A 21,902-nucleotide genomic window follows, 5' to 3' on the forward strand; every position below is an offset into this window, starting at 1 on the left:
GTTGCATTTCAAATAATATCTGATACATTTTAGCACATAGCTTGACACACATTGTTATTTTATTACTTTCCTTTAACACATGGTATCAATTCTGTTTCTATAGAGAAGGTCCCCGTGACAGCAGTCAGACTGTTAAATATACCATATTGAGCTTCTGTAGGCAACTCCCTTCAAACCCTGCTGATGTTGCTTATTATTGCTGATTTCTGTGACAAACTATTTGAAAAATAAGTCCTTCGTGTTTTTTATGTCTAGATAAGTGATGTAGAAACATATGCTTACAATTTGCACTCTGTTAAATTTCTGAGATCTGGAGAATGTGTGTTAAACTGTAGTCTAGTTGTAGATTGTGACTGACATTGCTGTAGTTCTAGTGTTAAGCTTTGATGGTTTAAATGTTTCCCATCCAACTGCTATGTTAGTTTTTCATCTGATCTTCAATAATCTGTAGGATAGTTCAGATGTATTTGATAAAGTAAGCAATCATTATCACCCAGCCACACTTCAAGCACTTTGACTTCAAAAGTTACACCAAAATTATTGGTTGTGATAACTGAAGCTGCCATGTCATCATAGAGTACTTTCAAGATTGATATATATTTAATTGGGTACTCATGGAATATAAGAATTCTCTGTAGAGTACTATGATCAGCAGTATCAGATGCCTTCACTAGATCTATAAAGAACTGTTGAGGTGTGTGTTCTGTTTCTAACACTTCTTTTATAGTTGTTGCCCTGTAAATGCCATACCAATTTAGGTGAGTATGTTTAAGATGCTGGATTTGCATTTGGAAGAATGTTCCTTCATTTTCCTGCCCAGGCATATAGATTTAGGTTTTCCATGGTTTCCCTGAAGTCATTCTTTTGAAAAGGATATGGCCAATTTCCTATCCCTTTCTCCCCTGATTCTGATCTTGTGCTCCATATCCAGTCAGCTCATCATTGACAGGACATTAATGCTTAGTTGTCCTGCCTGCCTCCTTTATGTCATATCTGTCATAACTTTGTTTGTCTGAGAACTTTATTTTGGTCAGAATCTTTTCTGAAAATATTGAGATAAGTTTGCATTGCATCTGAGCCATGATCTTCCAAGTATTCAACACAAATGAGTTTCCCTGCTGGTATGCTGTCTGGACTTGCTGGTCTGTGTGCCGTAGTATGAGTTATGGCTTTCTAGACTTAAGTTAATGTTGGAGGTATACAAAGTTCTTCCTTTACTGGTGACTGGTCTAAAGTCATTTTCAAGGGAGCTAGATGCCCTAGATGGTACTGATATGAAATGTGTTATCTAACTATAAATTGGAAACTAATTGTGCTAATGCAACAAAAATTGACATACTGGTAAACATTCACAACGTACATTACCACACAATAGTACAGTATCATGGAGGCTGAACTCCTTCATGCATTAAACTGTGATGCCCATCTTAAAATTATTTAACGCTTTGTAACCATGGATATGAAGCAAGTTTACACTACATATTAGAAAAAAAGCATACACTAATGAATTCAATGTTTGTTTATGTGGAAAGTGCAAAGTTTCCCTGTGGTTCCATGTTAAACAGTAGTTGCCCAAGAGGCTGGGTAAATCAGTTCACAGGTCTGAGGAAGGCAAGCAAGGGGACCATGACTACTAAAGCACAGTGATGTTCAAAACTATCTTCAGATTGATGAGTGCTGTATAAAAAAGGGTCGCCTTTGTTGTGCAGTAAGTGGAAATCCTCACCATTAATGCAAAGTTGTATTTTCAAGTAAAAAGCTAATTGATGGATTGCCTAGAAGTTAGGCAAACCGCACTATTGTCATGCATGTCACCTCAACTAATATCCTGGAATTCTGTATCTCTCAATGTGTTGATTCTATATTCAGTCAACCATCTGGTTCACGTTTTGATCCAAATGCAGATAATTTCCAATTTATTATTGAATGACACTTTTCAAGTCAGCACTGAGTTCCCTGAAAAATGACTTTAGGATCTACTATAGAATGCAGGCTTTCACAACTGCTGTTTGCATAATTGCTGATATTTGTTTTATGGGCATAAAGTCATGGTCCAAGGCATAATTTGCTGCCTATGTTTCATCTTCCAATGCTGGAGACATCATTAGAGACTGTAACAAACTCAAAAAGCAGTTACAAACTCAAAAAATTCCTAGCAAGACAAAATTTTTACATGTATCCATGCAACGATTGGTTTTTGATGTCATCAGATCACTGCTTAAGATCATGGAATCATGCCAATATATGCTACGGAACTTGTAGTGAGGTACAATTGGTGCTGTTTGTTTTATTTAGAACTGAGGCTGCCAACTTGTCTAATTTCAATGCTTCTTCTTCTCTGTTGAAGCTGTTTTTGTGATTTTGAATTTAAATGCCCTCTCAGGACAACCTAATTTAGTAGTTAGTAGATCTTGGTAAAACCATAGTGTCAGAGAAACAAATGTGGTAGTTTCTTGGTCATAGTGCATGACCTGCTCCAGCTGATTCATCCATCTCGCCCAGGCAACAACTGCTCTTATTTTATTTTTTCCAATTTCTGTCGGAGTTGTACTCACAAATCTTTATGTGTGGTGACTAATTTCAGACTACATTGTCCATTCACAAACCATAAATGAATGCTAATCACCACAAATAAAAATTTTTGAATGCAGCTGTGCTGAAATGTGGAAAAAGTAAAATTTAGTTATCCATGTTGTATCCTTGTTCCTACATTGTATTGGAACATCATAATTTGCTCTTGTGTTCCTTGAGGCAGATGTTAATGTTTATTTTTGTAGTTCCTATGTACACTTGGCCACAAGTGCAGGGGATCCGACATATTCCTGCTGCAGCAAGCAGGGCTTGTAGGTCTTTTGTAGTCTTCAAATATTCACACAATATTTCTTGTTGGCTGAAGCATTGTGTCAATACCATGTTTTCTGAGTACTTTTCTGATATGAGTTTTCTTTCATTAGAAGCTCTAGGCCTTTTAGGATGTAGTGCTCTGTTTATATCTTCGTCATTTCTTCAGGAGGGAGTTTTTAAATGATTGAACTTGTCCTCCAAACACTGTGGTTCACAGAGTCTTTTAATTCTGCATGGGGTAGGGACTGAAATTTCTGTGCAGGTGTCTACCCATATTAGTGGGCCTTCTGTAGACTGTGCTCCATAGTTCCAGCATGTTTTCTAAGTACCTGAACAATGGAATTTGACCTTTCTCTTTTTCCATAGTGATCGTTATATTAGAATTAATATTATTCAGAAAATTTAGAAATTCAGAGGGTTCTTTTTCTTCATAAGGCCATATAACGAAAGTATTATCCACATACTGAAACCAACAGGAGAGTTTCTTCTTCACCATCTAAAGGGTTGCTTCTTCAAACTTTTCCATACGAAAGTATGCTACAACTTCACTGAGTGTATTACCCAAAGCCACAACATCAGTTTGCTCATATAATTTATTGTCTCACTGAAAGTAAGTAGATGTGAGACAATATTTAAAGAGATCTACCATATCCTTTGTAAAAGTACTTTCCAAGTGTATAATAATAATGGCGTGTGACGAGGGCCTCCCATCGGGTAGACCGCTCGCCTGGTACAAGTCTTTCGATTTGACGCCACTGCGGTGACTTGCGCGTCGATGGGGATGAAATGATGATGATTAGGACAACACAACACCCAGTCCCTGAGCGGAGAAAATCTCCAACCCAGCCAGGAATCGAACCGGGCCCTTGGGATTGACAGTACGTCACGCTGACCACTCAGCCGCCGGGGGCGGACACTTTCCAACTGTGATATCACCTCTTTAATAGAGTGAATAAGTGCTTGGCAGTCTCATAGGTTGGACAATCAATGGCACTAACAGTTGGTCTCAGTGGAAAGCCCTGTTTGTGAATTTTTGGTAAACTATGCAATTTTGGTGGATTGCTTCTGATTTGACAAGACCCTTCTTGTCAGCAGGAGAAATTGAAGAGAACTTCATTAGTTAGCATTTCCATTATCCTGAGAACATAAGTTTTGGGATCTCCCATAAGTTCTCTCTATCTTCTTGGATCTAACAAGTCCCTAATTTTACTGTAGTATACTTCTTTCTTCATTGCCACTGTAGCAATGCCTTTGTCTGCTGGAAGAATTTGATTGTCTTTATCAGAATTTAAATCTTAGAGACACTTCATCTCACCTTTCGTTAAGTTATTGCTAGGTCATTTGCTCTTAAGCAGGATCCTGGCTGGGATTATACATATTTATTCTGCAGCTGGTTTAGGTAAAACATGGATTTCAGCTTCAATATTAGCAAGTGCTAGATGATGCAACCACATCATTTTCTCCCTTGGCAGGCATCTCTGTTTCATTCTTAGACAGAAGTGTGTCAGACTTATTAATAACAGCATGACTCATATCTGAAGGTAGGAAAGTTACTCTCTTCTTTTCCAATCTGTCGAATTTCTCCTTCCATATATTAACTGATATTGCAAAATCTGCTTCCATGGCTTGGTACATTAAACTATCAGTCTTGTCCCAATAGTAATAGACGGCAAATCATCGAGTAAAACTGAAGTGATATCAGGTGTTCCCCAGGGAAGCGTCCTGGGACCTCTGGACCTCTGCTGTTCCTGATCTATATAAATGACCTGGGTGACAATCTGAGCAGTTCTCTTAGATTGTTCGCAGATGATGCTGTAATTTACTGTCTAGTAAGGTCAGCCAAAGACCAGTATCAGTTGCAAAGCGATTTAGAAAAGATTGCTGTATGGTGTGGCAGGTGGCAGTTGACGCTAAATAATGAAAAGTGTGAGGTGATCCACATGAGTTCCAAAAGAAATCCGTTGGAATTCTATTACTCGATAAATAGTACAATTCTCAAGGCTGTCAATTCAACTAAGTACCTGGGTGTTAAAATTACGAACAACTTCAGTTGGAAAGACCACATAGATAATATTGTGGGGAAGGCGAGCCAAAGGTTGCGTTTCATTGGCAGGACACTTAGAAGATGCAACAAGTCCACTAAAGAAACAGCTTACACTACACTCGTTCATCCTCTGTTAGAATATTGCTGTGCGGTGTGGGATCCTTACCAGGTGGGATTGACGGAGGACATTGAAAGGGTGCAAAAAAGGGAAGCTCGTTTTGTATTATCACGTAATAGGGGAGAGAGTGTGGCAGATATGATACGCGAGTTGGGATGGAAGTCATTAAAGCAAAGACGTTTTTCGTCGCGGCGAGATCTATTTACGAAATTTTAGTCTCCAACTTTCTCTTCTGAATGTGAAAATATTTTGTTGAGCCCAACCTACATAGGTAGGAATGATCATCAAAATAAAATAAGAGAAAGCAGAGCTCGAACAGAAAGGTTTAGGTGTTCGTTTTTCCCGCGCGCTGTTCGGGAGTGGAATGGTAGAAGAGATAGTATGATTGTGGTTCAATGAACCCTCTGCCAAGCACTTAAATGTGAATTGCAGAGTAGTCATGTAGATGTAGATGTAGAATATCATGACACAGCTTTAACAATAAAGAATAAGCATTAAAATTAGACAAGTTGTGGGCCTTAGTGCTAAATAAAACAAACAGTGTCACTTATTCGCACTACAGTTTCTATAGCATACATCAGTGCATCTCTGCAATCTTAGACTGTGGTCTGATGATGTCACGGACCAAACGTTGCATGGATACACATTAAACTGTTTGGCTTGCTGAGATTGTTCAAGCTTGTACCTGCTCTCTAAGTTTGTTAAAGCCCTTGATGATGTCTCCAGCATTGGAACATTAAACATTAGACACAGAATTATGCTTTGGACCACAGTCCTATGTCCATAAAATAAATATCAGCAATTTAGTATCTGTGTCATATATTTGTTTGTGTATTTATTTGTTTTTAGAAAACTGCTCGTGGTGGGTCAGCATATAATAATGAAACACTGTGTATGTATTATTTGTAGCCTTGATGAGAGTGTAAGCATTTTCATAGCTTTGGATTTCCATTGGTCATTTTTGAGTGTTTTTCTTTTCCTTTGCACACCTGCTTTGGGTTCCTAGGAGGCTTTCATCTTGTGTAATGAGCTTTCATCTTCTTATCTATAAGGTGCTGAAAGTTTTTGTTATTCTTGTTGAACATTATTTTCTTTTTTCTGTCAGTAGTGGAATGAATTGCATTTCAAGTTTACTTGTTTTCTAGGGGATTCTGAGGTTATTCACAAGGGAGATTTGTCCTTAAATTTTTATGTAACATTAGTTTAATCTCAGGGTTCCTTATCTTTTCAACAACAGATTTTTTTAAAAAATTAAAGCCCTATTTGCCTTCTCTTAACTTTTAGTTCTATACTAATTAGTTAAGTCAGCAGCCTGTCCAGCAGTCATTGGCACTAGTCATTGCCTCATTTGTAAAAACACCATTCTGGTCTCTTTTTCTGACAGCGATATAGTGTGTTAGATACTAATGCTTGGGTTATGGATCTTGCTGTGATGTTTTATAGCGATATTTCTAATGGATTATTATAGTGTTCTCCACAATTAGGCAAGAGAAATTTTATGTTAGAATTTGGTGAATCAATTTAATTTCTCCGAAATATGTCCTCCTCAGAATTGAGTCATGCCCACTCTTTTGTTAAAATCTCTTAGGAAAATTAGTTTGTCAACTGTTTTCTGTATGTGAGAGAATGAGGTCATGGTCTACATACAATTTTTCTTTGGTGTTATCTTCTGCCTTTGAAGTAGGAGCATAAGCACTGATAATTAAGGCATGTTGACTTTCATTGAACTTCTCTTTTAGTATCATGAGCTGTCAATTCATGCACCAAAGAGTTTCAGGAAGACAGTTGAGTGGATCATCCCCAATGGTGATGATACACCATGGAAATGAGTTTCATCTGCAGGCTTTCAGAATAATGTAAGTCCCTCACCTAATTCTGTGAACAATTCTTCATATGAGAAGTGATTTGCAGAGAGTACAGCTATGTCGATATAGTGCTGTTTAAGCTGTTGATTGATTGACTGATGCTGTGGGCTGTCATTTATGGAGTTGCTCATTAGAAGCTTTACAATCCAGTCTGCAATATAAAAAGAGACTGGCTGTTTGATCTGCTAATGTCTGTCTGGGACATGTAGCTAAAGCTACTGGTGGAATGGCCCTTATCTGCAAACAGTCTTTTTAATTGAAAATTAGTTTAGCTATAATTCTGAAGAAGATATGTACACCCTCCCCCCCCCTTTCCCACTTTCAACATTTTGTCAAAAATTACTAATGAATGAGGAAAAATATGAACTGCAGTGGCTTTGGCATTTAAATTATGTATATTCAGCAGGTCTTCTCACTAAGTCTGTTTATTACTACTGATTTACTGCTTCCAGTTCCAGGAAATAAGACTGATGATACTGGTTCTTTCACATTTACTTCACGAAGAGAAGAAAATAACCTTGTATTTTCTTCTTACATAATATGAGACCATCTTTTATTTTTTCAGGGCAGTATCAAACTGCAGTTTCCAAGCAGCCTGCAACAAATGAAAGATTTAGCACATTTGCTGGAGCAATATCGAGAACATCATTTACTCTATGTAATAATCCTCTTTAGCAGTGCATATCTCTACAAGCAAGCATTCAGCATACCAGGTTCAGCTCTTTTGGTGAGTGCTTACAGTGAACAAATTTAAAGTATTATTGTTTTTTGAATTAATGCTTTTATATATAGACTTTTTTTAGATAATTTGTCATTTCTGTTTATATTTAGAAGTACTGACAGCTGGAAGCTTCTTCACATGTTTCTTTGAAAACTTAAATTGTGTAACTTGTGTTTTATAGCACACTATAATTTTACAAAAAGAACTAAAACTTTTTTTTAAAGTGTGTGACTTGTTAGTTCAGTCAACTGAGTGTCACATTGTTAATGCAAAAGTGTTATGTTCTGTAGCTGACTAATCCTAGAATTTTTTTTAGCACATATACTCCAACTGCCACATGAACCATGGACCTTCCCGCAGTGTGATGCCTTTTGTGCTTCAGTCATACAGATATTCATACTGGATGTGAAACAACATTGGAGATATTCAGTAGTTGCAGGGTTAACAGTCTGGCTAATTTTACCTGAGAACATTTTTCGGCAGGACCTTGCTATTTTGTTATTGCAAACAACTGAAAGCAGAGGGAAGCTACAGCATTATATTTCCTGAGGATATGTCACTCTACTATATGGCTTAATAATGACTGCAATGTATTGGATAAAATATTCCATAAGTAAAAATACTGCTCCCATTCAGATATCTGGATAGAGACTACCCAGGAGGATTTCATCATCAGGACAAACAAAACAGGTGTTCTACAGGTTGGAGTGTGGAATTTTGATCCCTTAATCAGATAGGTAGGTTGTTGTTGTGGTATTCAGTCCTGAGACTGGTTTGATGCAGCTCTCCATGCTACTCTATCCTGTGCAAGCTTCTTCATCTCCCAGTACCTACTGCAACCTACATCCTTCTGAATCTGCTTAGTGTATTCATCTCTTGGTCTCCCTCTACGATTTTTACCCTCCACGGTGCCCTCCAATGCAATAGGTAGGTTAGAAAAATTAAAAAGAGAATGGATAAATTGATGTTCAGTGTAGTGGGAATTAGTGGAGTGCAGTGGTGGGAATTATAGGACATCTTGTCAGGTGAGTAAAGGGTGAACAACACAAAATCAAGTAGCAGAAATTCAAGAGTAGATCTAATAGTGAATAAGAAAAAAGTAATGTGAGTAAGCCACAATGAACAACATAGTGAACACATTGTCCTAGACAAAACAGATACAAGTCCAACACCCGCCACAGCAGTACACGTTTATATGCCTACTAGCTCTGCAGGTGAAGAAGAGATTGAAAGAAATCATTCAAATAGTTAAAGGAAAAAACTTTTTTTGTGATGGGAGACTGGAATTTGATTGTATGAAAAAGGAGTAAAGGAAAATTATAGACAACATGGACTAGGGGAAAGGGATTAAAAGAGAGGCCTTCTGGTAGAATTTCGAGCAGAACGCAGTTTAATCATTCCTAAAACATGGTTCAAGAATCATGTAAGAAAGCTGTGTAAATGGAAAAGACTAAGAGATTCTGGAAGGTTTCAGATATGTTTCTTCCTTCTTTCCTTTCCGTTGCCCTTTATCGAACCAATGCCATCAGGACTGGTACAATATGTCTCCAATTTCATGGAGACCAACCGTACCTATATATAGGCTATTATTATATTGAGGTCACCACTCCCAAGGTATTTTAAAGCTACTGCCAGCTCCTCCAGAGGGGACTCTGTGTAACCTTTGTTACTATGTCTAGTGTAGTTGCATGATCAAATGTGACATTGGGTTTCAAAGTGTTTGCACATTATGTATCTGTGATGGGATGTGTGAACCAGTCCAGTATTTACTTAGCTGGACGTGAACACTGTTCTGAAAACCACCTCTAGGCTGGTCACCACACCCTCCAATAAGTACCCTGAAAGTGTCTCTGCAACACACTTTGTTATGTGGATGAATTTTGAGATAGATGATATAATTGTAAGACAAAAATTTTGAAACCAGATTTTAAATTGCAAAACATTTCCAGAGGCAGAGGTGGACTCTGGCCAGAATTTATTGGTTATGAAATACATATTAAAATGAAAGAAATTGTAGATGGGTAAGAAATTAAGGATATGGGGCTTGATAAATTGAAGGAATCAGACATTGTTCAAAGTTTCAAAGGAAGCACTAGGCAACAATTGACTGAAACAGGGGAAAGGAACATAGATTTTTCCTAATACTGTCAGAGATGGCAAACTACATTGAAGAGCAGTTGAATAGAATGACAAGAGTCTTGAAAATATAATATGAACATCATCAAAAGCAAAACGAGGGTAATGGAATGTAGAATTAAATCAGGCAGTGCTGAGGAAATTTGATTAAGAAATAAGTCACTAAAAGTTGTGTATGAGTTTTGTTATTTGGGCAGCAAAAGAAGTGACAATGGCAGAAGTAGATGGGATATAAAATGCAGACTGGGAATAGCAAAAAAGTATTGATGAAAAAGAGAAAATTGTTAACGTCAAGTATAAATTCAGATGTTAGTCATTAAAGATGAAAGTTCTGACCAGTCTTGATAGGCATTGAGGAAAAATCAGATTTTGCTTGCTAAAGGATCCATCAATGGAGCGATATAGTGAAATAGTGGAAAATAGTTCAAATGAATTGAACAGTGACTTTAAATAGCCTGTCCCAAATAAAATTGCATTGATTTATTGCTGCACAACCCATCTGGTAAAACAAAATAATAATAATTTGTGGTAGAAAGAGCAAGAATCACCAAGCATGAATTAATCCAAGGTCTTCAGTAACACTTGAAAGCCAAAGTTATTTATTCTTGCATGGTTGATTACTCCCTAATGTTCACTGGCAGTTTTTTGTTATAGGTAGGCATTTATCTGTCCCTTTTTTTTATTTGAATTGCCCCATGCAGAATTTATTTTCTTTGCATTTAAGCCATTTCTCTCATTACTACTTACAGAATGTGTTAGCTGGAGCTCTGTTTGGAAGTCTTGTGGCCTTTCCATTGTGTTGTGTTCTCACAGCATTAGGAGCATCATGTTGCTATCTCATGTCCCGATACTTTCTTGGTGACTTGCTGATGCTTTACTGGAAGGACCAAGTACAGAGATTGCAGGAAAAGGTAAGATGATGCAGTTTATAGCTGATCAAAGTGGACAGAAAAATATTTAAACTTTACTCTACACTTGCAAACTGTGTAACATGCTTATGTGTTGCAATAAAACTTTCGTAAATTTCACACATCAGTTTTCATTGCATCCACATTGTTTTGGAAGCCTTAAATTCTCCTCCCATCATCTGCCAGAAGATAAGAATAGTGTGTATGCTTTCCAAAGTGTTACGGGAATTGATGTGACAAGAAATCAGAGAAAAATTTTAGTATATTGAAACATTGTGAAACCTTCATTTGCATATCCTTATATATCCTACACTACTTAGTTAATATTAGTGCTGTTTATGTGATATTAATTGAATTAATCTGGTTTATTTGGTTTTTGCTTGAAATGTCACAAATGTTGCTGTTATGTTCTTTGTCAAAGCCTGGTTTTATGCAGCCCTCAACACTGGTTTATCATGTGCATGTCTCTTCATGTTTACATGACTCTGGAAGCTACGTCAATATTTGTTTCTTTACTGTAGTCCAGTCTTTATCTCCCTCCACAATTTTTACCCCACCGCTTCCCAAATACTCTCTCTCTCCTCTCTCACTCTCTCTCTTTCTTTTGTTTTTCCTCCATCATCTGATGATTCCTTGATGTCTCAGGACATGTCCCATTGGCCGATCCCTTCTTTTAGTTAAATTTCAACTTGATTTGGCACCTCTTCATTAATTATCCTATCTACCCATCTAATCTTCGGCATTCTTTTGTAGCATCATATTTCAAAGGCACCTCTTCTTTTTTTAATTGTTTATAATCCAAATTTCACTTCCTTGCAAGACTTCACTCCAAGCTAATACCTGTAGAAAATACTTCCTAACACTTAAATTTATATTTGATACTAGCTTAGCACCCACTCCTTCGCTCATGTAGACCGTGTTTTTGTTTTTCTTTAATCGAATTTTATTTATTTATTTGTACGTTGTTCACAAATTGCAACAACTTTTAAAATTTTCACACTAAATAAGGTCATAGAAGCATGGTCTTTGCCACATGTACTTCTGACCAAAAAGTGATTCTGGTAGTTGGAGTTCAAGGTTTTTGTCAATCATGCTTTTGTATTCTTGTGGTGGTATTTCCATTGAAACTTCATTCCCTAATAAATATTTCTTTATATTTACCTGAGAAGTGTAATACCAATTTTCATACATTTACCTTTAAAAATTTGTTAATACAGTGAAATATTTTGTTAAAAATATTGATCCCCTGTTTTTCCCCCTTATTGGTTGAATTTCCAGAAATGCTGAAAAATGTATTTTTTATTACTGACTGGGAAATCAAATACCACTTTTCGTAATTCTAGCTTCAAAATTGCCATGATAATGACATATTTTCAAAAAGTCTTTTACCTCCTATTTCACTTTCTTAGGAGTGGAATTTTGAACAGTCGCTTCTGAAACAATCCCCACAGTATAAGATCCACACCCTCTCCAAATTTCAAGTTTCTATCCTTAGGAGTTTGGGCTAGGTGATGATGAGTCAGAGAATCAGTCTGGCCCTATTCCATCATCTCAGGGGTTAAATTTCCGGAAATAGTGAAACACAATTTTTTAAAAAAATTCTAACTGACAAGCCAAATTCCAACTGTCATATATGTAGCTTTGAAAATGCTTTCACAATGAAATGTTTTCATAAAACATAATGAAAAACAAAGAAGCCAGGTACAAATTTTTGTAGATTTACCTTCAAAAGTGCTTGCATAATGAAATATTTCTATAAAAACTTTCATCCCTTATTTTACCCCCGTAGGGGTTCAATTTACAAAAATAGTGAAACATGTATGTTTTATTTATAACCAAGAATCCAAATTCAAATTTTCGTAGATTTAGCTTCAAAACAGCTTTCTTAATGAAAAATTTCATAAAACATCCCCATAGGTGTTGAATTTCCAAAAAACACTAAAGCATGTGTCTTTTTTTATTTCTGACCAAGAAGTCAAATACCAATTTTCATAGGTCTAACTTTAAAAATTCTTTAGTAGTTCTTTAACACATTGACTGCCACGATGAAATTTGGACCAGGCGTTACTATGCCACATTGAAATCATGAATATTACTTTCGAAGCCAAATTGATTTTTTGCATCAGATGTCTTCTTTTGAACATGTAGAATTAAGTTACTTGATAAAATGTCAATTTGTGACTGATCTGGACTGATATCAGGCATGAGTCATATATGGCTCACGTGACCCAACAACAACAATTTAACACAATTATAATCTGTGGCTACATGAGCCACATGTTGTTCACATGATTTAAAACCACAATAGGTATAAAAAAATCATTTTTCAAGAAACGATTCAAACACTTCGTTTATTTGATTATATTAGCTACATATAATGCTGTATTATTTACAATTTTTTTTTTGTTCTGACAATAATGTTTATGAATAAAGATCTTAGAATACTTTACTTCTACGACACAGCATTGTGAATGTCACTAAAACATTCGTTGCACATAAAAATTGCACATTTATTGCATTTAATGCACACCCTCTTCACTTTCTTAGCAGCATTCTTTCTTTCTTTCTTTCTTCTGTTCTTCGCAGGTGCTCATAACAGCCCAAACATCATCTTCAACTGCTCTGCTTTGATCCCTCTTCTGTCACAAGGTGATGGCTGTTATCTTCGTGGAACAGTTGTAGTGTTGATTGTGGTTGTGGATCTTTGTCATTCAATAGTAGTAGAGTCAAGCGCTCTCTGAAAGAAATTATTTGTATGCGAGACTTGGATCCTACGTTTGCCAAGTTGTACAGCACTTGAGAATTTACAACAGATGTTCCAAAAAGGATTTCAAAACCAATCTTTCTGTACCATTTTACCATACAGTAGAAAGGCTACCTTCCTGTATCTTCTTCTTGTTCCTCTTCCATTGTATCAGGTCATCTGGTAGGATGTAATGCTTATCAGATGACTCTGCTTGAATATTCGTCATCTGTGAACACTCATTGTAAGTGTTCTGATTCTGTGGTCAAGCTTTCTGTGTTGGAGAGTGTCTTGGCTTAAGGTACAAGTGTTCTGAGCACCCCATTCTTCTGTGCTGTGTGGTGGAAGCTGTCAGCCAGTAAATATAAGTTGGCTTGTGTTGGTTTCCTATATACACTGTGGCTGAATGTGCAGTCTGCCTTTGTTTTCACCAGGACATCCAGGAATGGGAATTAACCATCATTCTCTAATGCCATGGTTAACTTAACATTGGGATGTCTTTTGTTCAGATTGTGCAAGACATCATGCCATCAAGATCCCACCCTGTGATTCAGACTGACCTACAGACTCCTCTCAAAACCTCAAGCCCCTCACAAGGACTAACACTTCAATGCACAGAACTTCTTACCCCATCCAAACCATGTGCCCCCACCTTTTACTTTCTTCATAATACTCACAAACTCAGTAGCCCTAGCCATCCCATAGCTGGCTTCGAAGCAACCACTGAATGTATATCTTGCATAGTTGATCAACACCTGAACCTATAGTACAGAGACTTCCTTCCTATAGTAAAGACATCAATCATTTCCTAGATCATCTGAAATCTGTCATCGTCCCACTCCCAGCACTTGTTACCATTGATACTGCCTCCCTCTATACCAACATCCCACATGTACCTGGTCTGTCTGCCAAGAGCAATTTCTCAGTCAGCACCCACCTGATTCCAAACCTGTGACGTCTTTCCTTTGTATCAGGGGCACAGACATTGGTGCAAGGAAGGCTCCTTCTTATGTCAACCTTTTCATGGATCACTTGGAGGGAGCTTTCCTGGGATCCATAAGCCTTCAATCCCTGGTTTGGATGACATCTTTGCCATATGGACTCATGGTGAAGCTGACTTGTTAAAATTCTTGGAATCTCCGAATCCATTCTCCCAATTAAATTTCACATGGTCCTATTCTGAATCCCGTACCACCTTCTTGACATTGAGTTCATCCTCACTGACAGTTAGCTACACACTTCTGTTCACATTAAACCTACTACCAAACAATAGTACTTACATTTTGACAGTTGCCATCCTTTCCATGTCAAATGTTCCTTCCCATAAAGCTGTGGCATTCAAGGCAAACATACTTGTTCAGATGCAGACTTTTTACAGCAATACACCACCAGTCTCACCTCAGCCTTCACTGAACATAATTACCCCACCAGCCTAATTCAAAAGCAGATTTCCCAGGCCATCACATCCAATCCTGGTACTGCTGATCCCTACAAAAACTACTTAGGAGTATACCTCTTGTCACTCAGTATTACCTTGGTCTTGAATGTATTAATGAGCTACTGCAACAAACTATGACTTCCTAAAAACTTGCCCTAAATTGAGGTCCATTCTGTCCGACACTTTGTCCACCACACCTAGAATAGCTTTTCATCACCATCCCCATCTCCTCAGTATCCGTGTCAGACCCTATGCTCCTATTGCACCCATTTTCCTACTTTCTGGCTCCTACTCCTGTGGCCATCCCCACTGTAAGATTTGCCCTATGCACCATCCTATCGACACCTATACCAGACCTGTAACTGCGAAAACATGTACATCAAAGGGAGAGCCACATGTGAAACAATGCGTGTTGTATACCAGCTGTTATGTAAACACTGTTTGTCCTTTTACATCGGCATAACTACCACCAAGTTATCAGTTAGGCTGATTGGGCATAGGCAGAGAGTGTGTATTGGCAACACACAGTATCCTGTCGCATAGCATGCTCTACATCACAGTCATGACCTCGGTGCCTGTTGCACCTCAAGTGCCACATGGATTCTTCCCCCAGACAACGATTTCTGAGAACACAACAGTTGGTAACTGGCATTACAATATGTCCTTGGTTTTCAACCCACCTGGCCTTTTTTACCTTAATCTCATCATTCAAGCAGTTCTTCATTCCCTTTTATTTTTCTATATCTTTCATTTTCTGACCTGCCCATTTTTCCCCATCTCCCTATCACATAAATGCTATTACTTTTCTGCTCTTATTAACTCATGCACAATGTATTGGCAGTATTCTCTGTCTTCTGGATTACCCTATCTTCCACCTTTAGGCTCTCAGGTTTTCAAATCTCATCCTGTACAGTCAGTCTTTCCTTCTCATCTTGTCCGGTAGGTCTCCCCTGACCCAGGGTTCTGGGTGACTTTTCCAAACTCTAATCCTTTTCCTAAACCTCACCAGTCCTTATCCTTCACCTGTCTTCCTTCCCCTTCAACCATTCTGCCAGAAGAAGGAGCCTCTGGCACCGAGAGTTTGCAAATTTAATACTTTTATATGTGTGTTCCTCTGCTGCCGCTTGGTGAGTAGATTTTTTATCCATCCAATCAAACAACAAACACACACACACACACACACACACACGCACGCGCGCGAATGACTGCAGTCTCAGGCAACTGAAACAACACCGCGAGCAGCAGCACCAGTGCATGATGGGAGTGGCGACTGGGTAGGGATAATGAGGCTGGGGAGGGGAGGGGGAGGGATAGTATGGTAGAGGTGGCAGACAGTGAAGTGCTGCAGGTTAGACATTAGATGGAGGGCTGTGGGAGGGGGAGGGATGTTACTATTCAGTAGAAGAATTCATAAATGTCAAACTGACAATTTGAACAGGAGAGAGCAAGTATTTAGAGCTGTTAATTTTTAAAAGTTTGTTACTCTTGAAGAAAAATTATTAATTGCTTAATTAAGTAATTAATCAGTACCATATATTATATTACTGATATCATAAGAAAACTGTAAACCAGTTTTTGTGTTTTGACGACTCTCCTGTATATTAAGTCAATGGCTTGAAATTGTATGTTATGAGACAATAAACTTCTATTCCATTCTATTCTGGGGATCTTGCTGGTGTGGGAGTACCTCAACATTATGCAAACAGTTCATAGATGTACATGGTGTGTTCATGAACAGTGTCCTGTTGAAAAATGATTCGTGATAGGAGATAACGTGAGATGCAGGATCTCCATGACATACTGTTGTGGCATCATAGTTCCCTCAGTCACCATTAGCCATGACACGAAGTCATATCCGATGGCTCCCGACACAATAATATCGGAAGTAACACCAGTGTGCGTCTCCAACACACTGGAAGAATCGGACCTCTCTCCAGATCACTGCCAAACGTTTCCAGCGATGTTCATCTGAGATAATGCAAAAACTGCAATTCACTCCTGAATAAAATGCAATGATATTCACCAGCAGTCCTTGTTTCCTGGTCATGGCACTCCCCCAAACACAGCCATCTGTGTTGTGGTGTCAACATCAGCCTACACAGGGGACAGTAAATCCCTGGTCTGGGTACTGATAGCCTCTGACCAATGCAGTGGGATGACGCAGAATGTCTCAGGATGTCCATAACTTGTTCACGTATGGCACATGCTGATGTGAAGGGGTAATGATGTGCTTGATGCACAGTATTGCGGTTCTCCCTTGTGGTCATCAGGCGTGGTTCACTGGAACCTTGACAATGAATATTTCGTCCTCACATTCGCATGCAATTTATTGGGCCACTGTGCCATCTGAATGCCCCCAAATCTGGATGTTGCACCATTGAACTAGCTGGCTGAATGGAGACCCACAATGAGACCCCTTTCAAACTCTGTCTGGTGCTGATAAAGCTGTTTCACACAAGCATACGGCATGCCCATGCCCTTCACAGTGATCACTTAACGTATGCTATTTACATCCCTCATATACCTCACCAGGGCTGGCAACAACACTAAACATTAACAACACTAATGCACTCTGATGGCGATTCTACCTGTCACAGAGAATTGCTACTCTAATCTACCTGCTGAAGGTGTGTACTGTACAAAGTTACTATGACTTCGAGCCATGTCTTCTGAGTGCTTCACTTTCCTTACCATGCAGTGTAAATCGACTTCCAGCATAAATCAGTAATTGAGAATTCTTGGTAGTAGCAGGAAGGTGTTATGAAGAAAGATTGCTCCTTAATAGGAAGTGCTGATCAGTAGAGAGATACATAAAAAGATAGTTATGACTGCTCTTAGCTGTATAATCCTTTTTCTCATAGAAAGCTCACACATTCTGATAGCAGTGCCTTTGAGTGTTGCTTTATCCTCACATACTTTTTATATGGAGAATAAGACTTTTACACATGGACTTTTGTTTTGCGTATGATAGCTGATATCCAATGTGAGATCTACAAATCGTCATCTGTTACAAGTTTCATACTACATGTTTATATAAGGCTTGTTTATATAAGACCAGTTTGTGCTGTGTCTAAACATTTTTGTGCACTTGACTGAGGGACAGTATTATGAGGGAAAGGTGAAAGGCACATAGCCTAGCTGTGAAGATGTTTCTATGGTCAAAAAAACTAATAATTTTCTCAGCAGTCCTCTTTTATAGCAAATTATTTTTCCAGTTTTCTGCAGTGAATAAATATCATCTCTGAAATGTGATTCTGATAGGTCAGCAAAATACCCACTGAGTGGAAGTGGACATCATGAAGGCTCAAAAAATGAAATTTTGCTTTTTGTTTAATAAAATTTTGTGACGCTTCCAGATTCTTAAAATATATACTTTATGTATGTTACCTCATTATTTTTATGTTTTAATGACTAATGCAAATGTGACATATTTTTTAAATGCCTTGCCATCACACTATTGTCAAACACAAATGGACAGAAGCATACAGATGCACACCCCGTGGCAGAAACTGTTATGGCAGAACTAAAGCCAATCTACAGATATCTTACAGATTCTAAGTTCCGTGAAAAGTATTTATATAGCAAAATGCAGAATCCAAATGAAAATTTCTGTAGTTGTACTTGGGAGTCCTTGCCAAAAACTGTTTTTGTTCACATGTCAGCATTTCAAACTGGTGTGATGGACCCCATAATATGTTTTAATGATGGAGTAACAAAAAGATTAAAATCCACGAGCAGAGTAGGCATCAAAACTGGGGACAACATGAAAAATGGGCTGCTATGAGTGGACAGGCAACATTTTACTGAAGCTGAAAATGCTGCTGAAAGCATGACAAAAGAGGCCAGAAGACAAGAAAGAAAGCCAGAGAAGACGAATAGGACACCCAGGACCAACAAGATTATGCAGCTGGAATGTTATTATTGAGAAGAAAATGGCATGCAAATCTTTTTGTTTCAATTTCCTGTAATCAACCTTTTTTGCATTCTTAGTTATAATTATCTCAACCATTATTAATACTGTAAAACAAAAATGTGCATGGCAAGTAATACAGTGGTTGCCTACATAAGAACCAGATTATTCAATGATGCATTAAGTATTTTACACTGGAGCCTGTCATATGTTCTTAAATTATTACTAGAAGAAATTGACTTCTTAAAAAGACTTTCTTTTTAAATGTACAAAACAAGAAATTGGTAAATATTACTGCTTTACTCTTTTATCATGTTTATAATTAAAAAAATAAAATTTGTTTTAACTTCTTATTTTGAAATGTGTGGAAGTAGTGTGTACCTAAAATAAATATTACACATCATTCAGCATTAAGGCAAAATCTATTTTCATTCCTTTATGAATTCCACAATATTTAAATTTTTGTCTCTTAGCAGTCATAATGCACTAATTATTTAGTTATAATGTAATGGAAGGGTAAAAAATATACACAAAACAAAAGTCCATGTGTGAAACTCTTATTCTCCAGATAAAAAGTATGTGAGGATAAAGCAACATTTAGAGGCACTGCTATCAGAATGTTTAGATTAGATTAGATTTACTTTCATTCCAATTGATCCGTAGTGAGGAGGTCCTCCAGGATGTAGAACATGTCAGAAAAACAATAATACATGACAAATATTTACAACTGAAACAAAGAAGCTAATGTACCTTCCACAGGCCGCAAGTGGAATGACCGTCATTTTTTTAATGAGCACTATATGAAAGCATCATTTTACAAACACTAATGCTCTGAATTTAATGCAATAAACATGTAAAACACACACACACACACACACACACACACACACACACACACAAATCAGTTGGTTCTACTGAGAAAGTCATCAATGGAGTAGAAGGAGTTGGCCACCAATAAAGTGGGACTATCCATTCATTCTTCTCTTTTGTCTTGCATATTACTTCAGCTGTAGTGTTTTGTGTTGTGGACAATGGCAAATTATTTATGATCTGTTCAAAACACTCTAGATATTCTACCCAATGTGTCCATTGACTGGGTGCATTAGTGGATGTAAACCTATTCAGTTCATGGAAAATTCTCACCATGGGAGTCATCAATGGAGTAGAAGGAGTTGGCCACCAATAAATCCTTTAGGCTTCTCTTAAACTGAATTTCATTGTTGGTTAAGCTTTTTATGACTGCTGGCAAGTTATTGAAAATGTGTGTTCCTGAATAATGCACACCTTTTTGTACAAGAGTAAGTGACTTTAAATCCTTGTGAAGATTATTCTTATTCCAGTATTGATTCCATGAATTGAGCTGTTGGTTTGAAAAAGTGATATATTTTTAATGACAAATTTCATTAAGGAATAAATATATTGGGAAGCAGTAGTTAGAATCCCTAGTTCCCTAAACAGGCTTCTGCAGGATGTTCTTGAGTTCACACCACATATAACTCTTAATGCCCTTTTTTGTGTCTGGAGAACTTTAGCTTGGCTTGATGAATTACCCCCAAAAAAATAATTCCCTATGACATTATGGAATGAAAGTAAGCATAGTATGCCAGCTTTTTCATTTTTATATCCCCTATGTCTGACACAATTCACATTGTAAATAGAGGTTTGTTAAGATGCTTCAGCAGTTCTGTGGTGTGCTCCTCCCAGTTGAATTTATTATCAAGCTGTAATCCCAAGAATTTAACACTGTCCACTTCTTCTAGCTGCTTGTCATCATATGTTAGGCATATACTCGTGGGACACCCCTTACAAGTTCTGAACTGCATGTTGTGTGTTTTTTCAAAGTTTAGTGACAAAGAATTGGCTAGGAAACAGTGATTAATGTCCACAAATATTTTACTAGCCAATCTTTCTAAGACTACACTTGATTTGCTATTTATTGCAATGTTTGTATCATCGGCAAACAAAGCGAACTCGGCACCTGGTAATGTTACTGATGAAAGGTCATTCATATACACAAGAAAAAGTAAGGGCCCTAAAAGGGAACCTTGTGGGACCCTACATGTAATTAGTTCCCAGTTGGATGATGCCTGATAGCTTAATGCATGTCTCTTTCCTAATAACACTCTTTGTTTCCTGCCAGAGATATAAGATTTGAACCATTTTGCAGCATTTCCTGTTACACCATAATATTCTAATTTACTTAAAAGGGTATTGTGATTAACACAGTCAAATGCCTTTGACAGATCACAAAATATACCAATTGCATGCAATTTTTTGTCTAATGAATTAAGCACATTTTCACTGTAAGTGTAGATAGTCTTCTCAATATCAGAACCCTTTAGAAATCCTTACTGCGAATTTGACAGTACATTATTAGAGATAAGATTATTATAAAGCTGATTGAACATTACTTTTTCTAAAATTTTTGAGAATGCTGGCAAAAAATGAAATTGGATGGAAGTTTGATGCTATTTCTTTATCTCCCTTCTTAAACAGCGGCTTAACTTCAGCATATTTCAACCATTCAGGAAATATTCCACTGATGAACTACTGGTTACACAGATAGTTTAATATGTTACTTAGCTCAGAATCACATTCTTTAATTAACTTTATTGATATTTCATCATACCCACTAGATGTTTTTGATTTTAAAGATTTTATGATGGACTTTATTTCTGCTGGGGTAGTGAGGGTCAAATTCATATTATGAAAGTTACTTGAAATGTCTGGTCTGAGGTATTCCATAGCAGCATCTACGAACCTGACAACCCCATCTTTTCAGTAACAGTTATAAAATGTTTGTTAAAAAGTTCTGCAACATTATACACATCTGTCACCAATGTATCATTTACTCTTAATGCTATTTGTCCCTCTTCATGTATGGTTCTACCTGTCTCCTCCTTCACTATATCCCATTTTGTCCTTCTTTGGTATCTTATATGACTATCTTTCCCTTGTAATATATTTGCTTTGATGTTCGTATTACAGTCTTTAATATTTTGCAGTATTTCTTGTAATGTGCTATAGCATCAACATCAGAACTGTTTCAGATTGACAGATACAGTTTTCTTTTTTGTTTTACAAGATACCCCTATTCCTTGAGCAATCCATGGCTTCTTTGTAGACTTTGCTCTAACCTTGGTCAGTTTTGGGGGAAAACAGTGTTCAAATCAGG

At 37.4% G+C, this 21,902-nt stretch overlaps 1 protein-coding gene across 3 annotated transcripts in view; it reads left to right on the forward strand.

The window, feature by feature from the left end:
* The window catches only part of LOC126253480 (transmembrane protein 41A-like), a 50,822-nt gene that overhangs the window by 7,352 nt on the left and 21,568 nt on the right, over nucleotides 1-21,902 (forward strand). For all 3 annotated transcript variants that reach the window (XM_049954843.1, XM_049954841.1, XM_049954842.1), the window contains exons 3-4: nucleotides 7,437-7,598; nucleotides 10,478-10,639. In XM_049954843.1, the coding sequence (XP_049810800.1) occupies nucleotides 7,437-7,598; nucleotides 10,478-10,639 (324 nt within the window). The remainder of the gene's footprint in view (nucleotides 1-7,436; nucleotides 7,599-10,477; nucleotides 10,640-21,902) is intronic.

Source organism: Schistocerca nitens, chromosome 4, assembly GCF_023898315.1.
Source record: "Schistocerca nitens isolate TAMUIC-IGC-003100 chromosome 4, iqSchNite1.1, whole genome shotgun sequence".
In the NCBI taxonomy this organism is placed as follows: Eukaryota; Metazoa; Arthropoda; class Insecta; order Orthoptera; family Acrididae; genus Schistocerca; species Schistocerca nitens.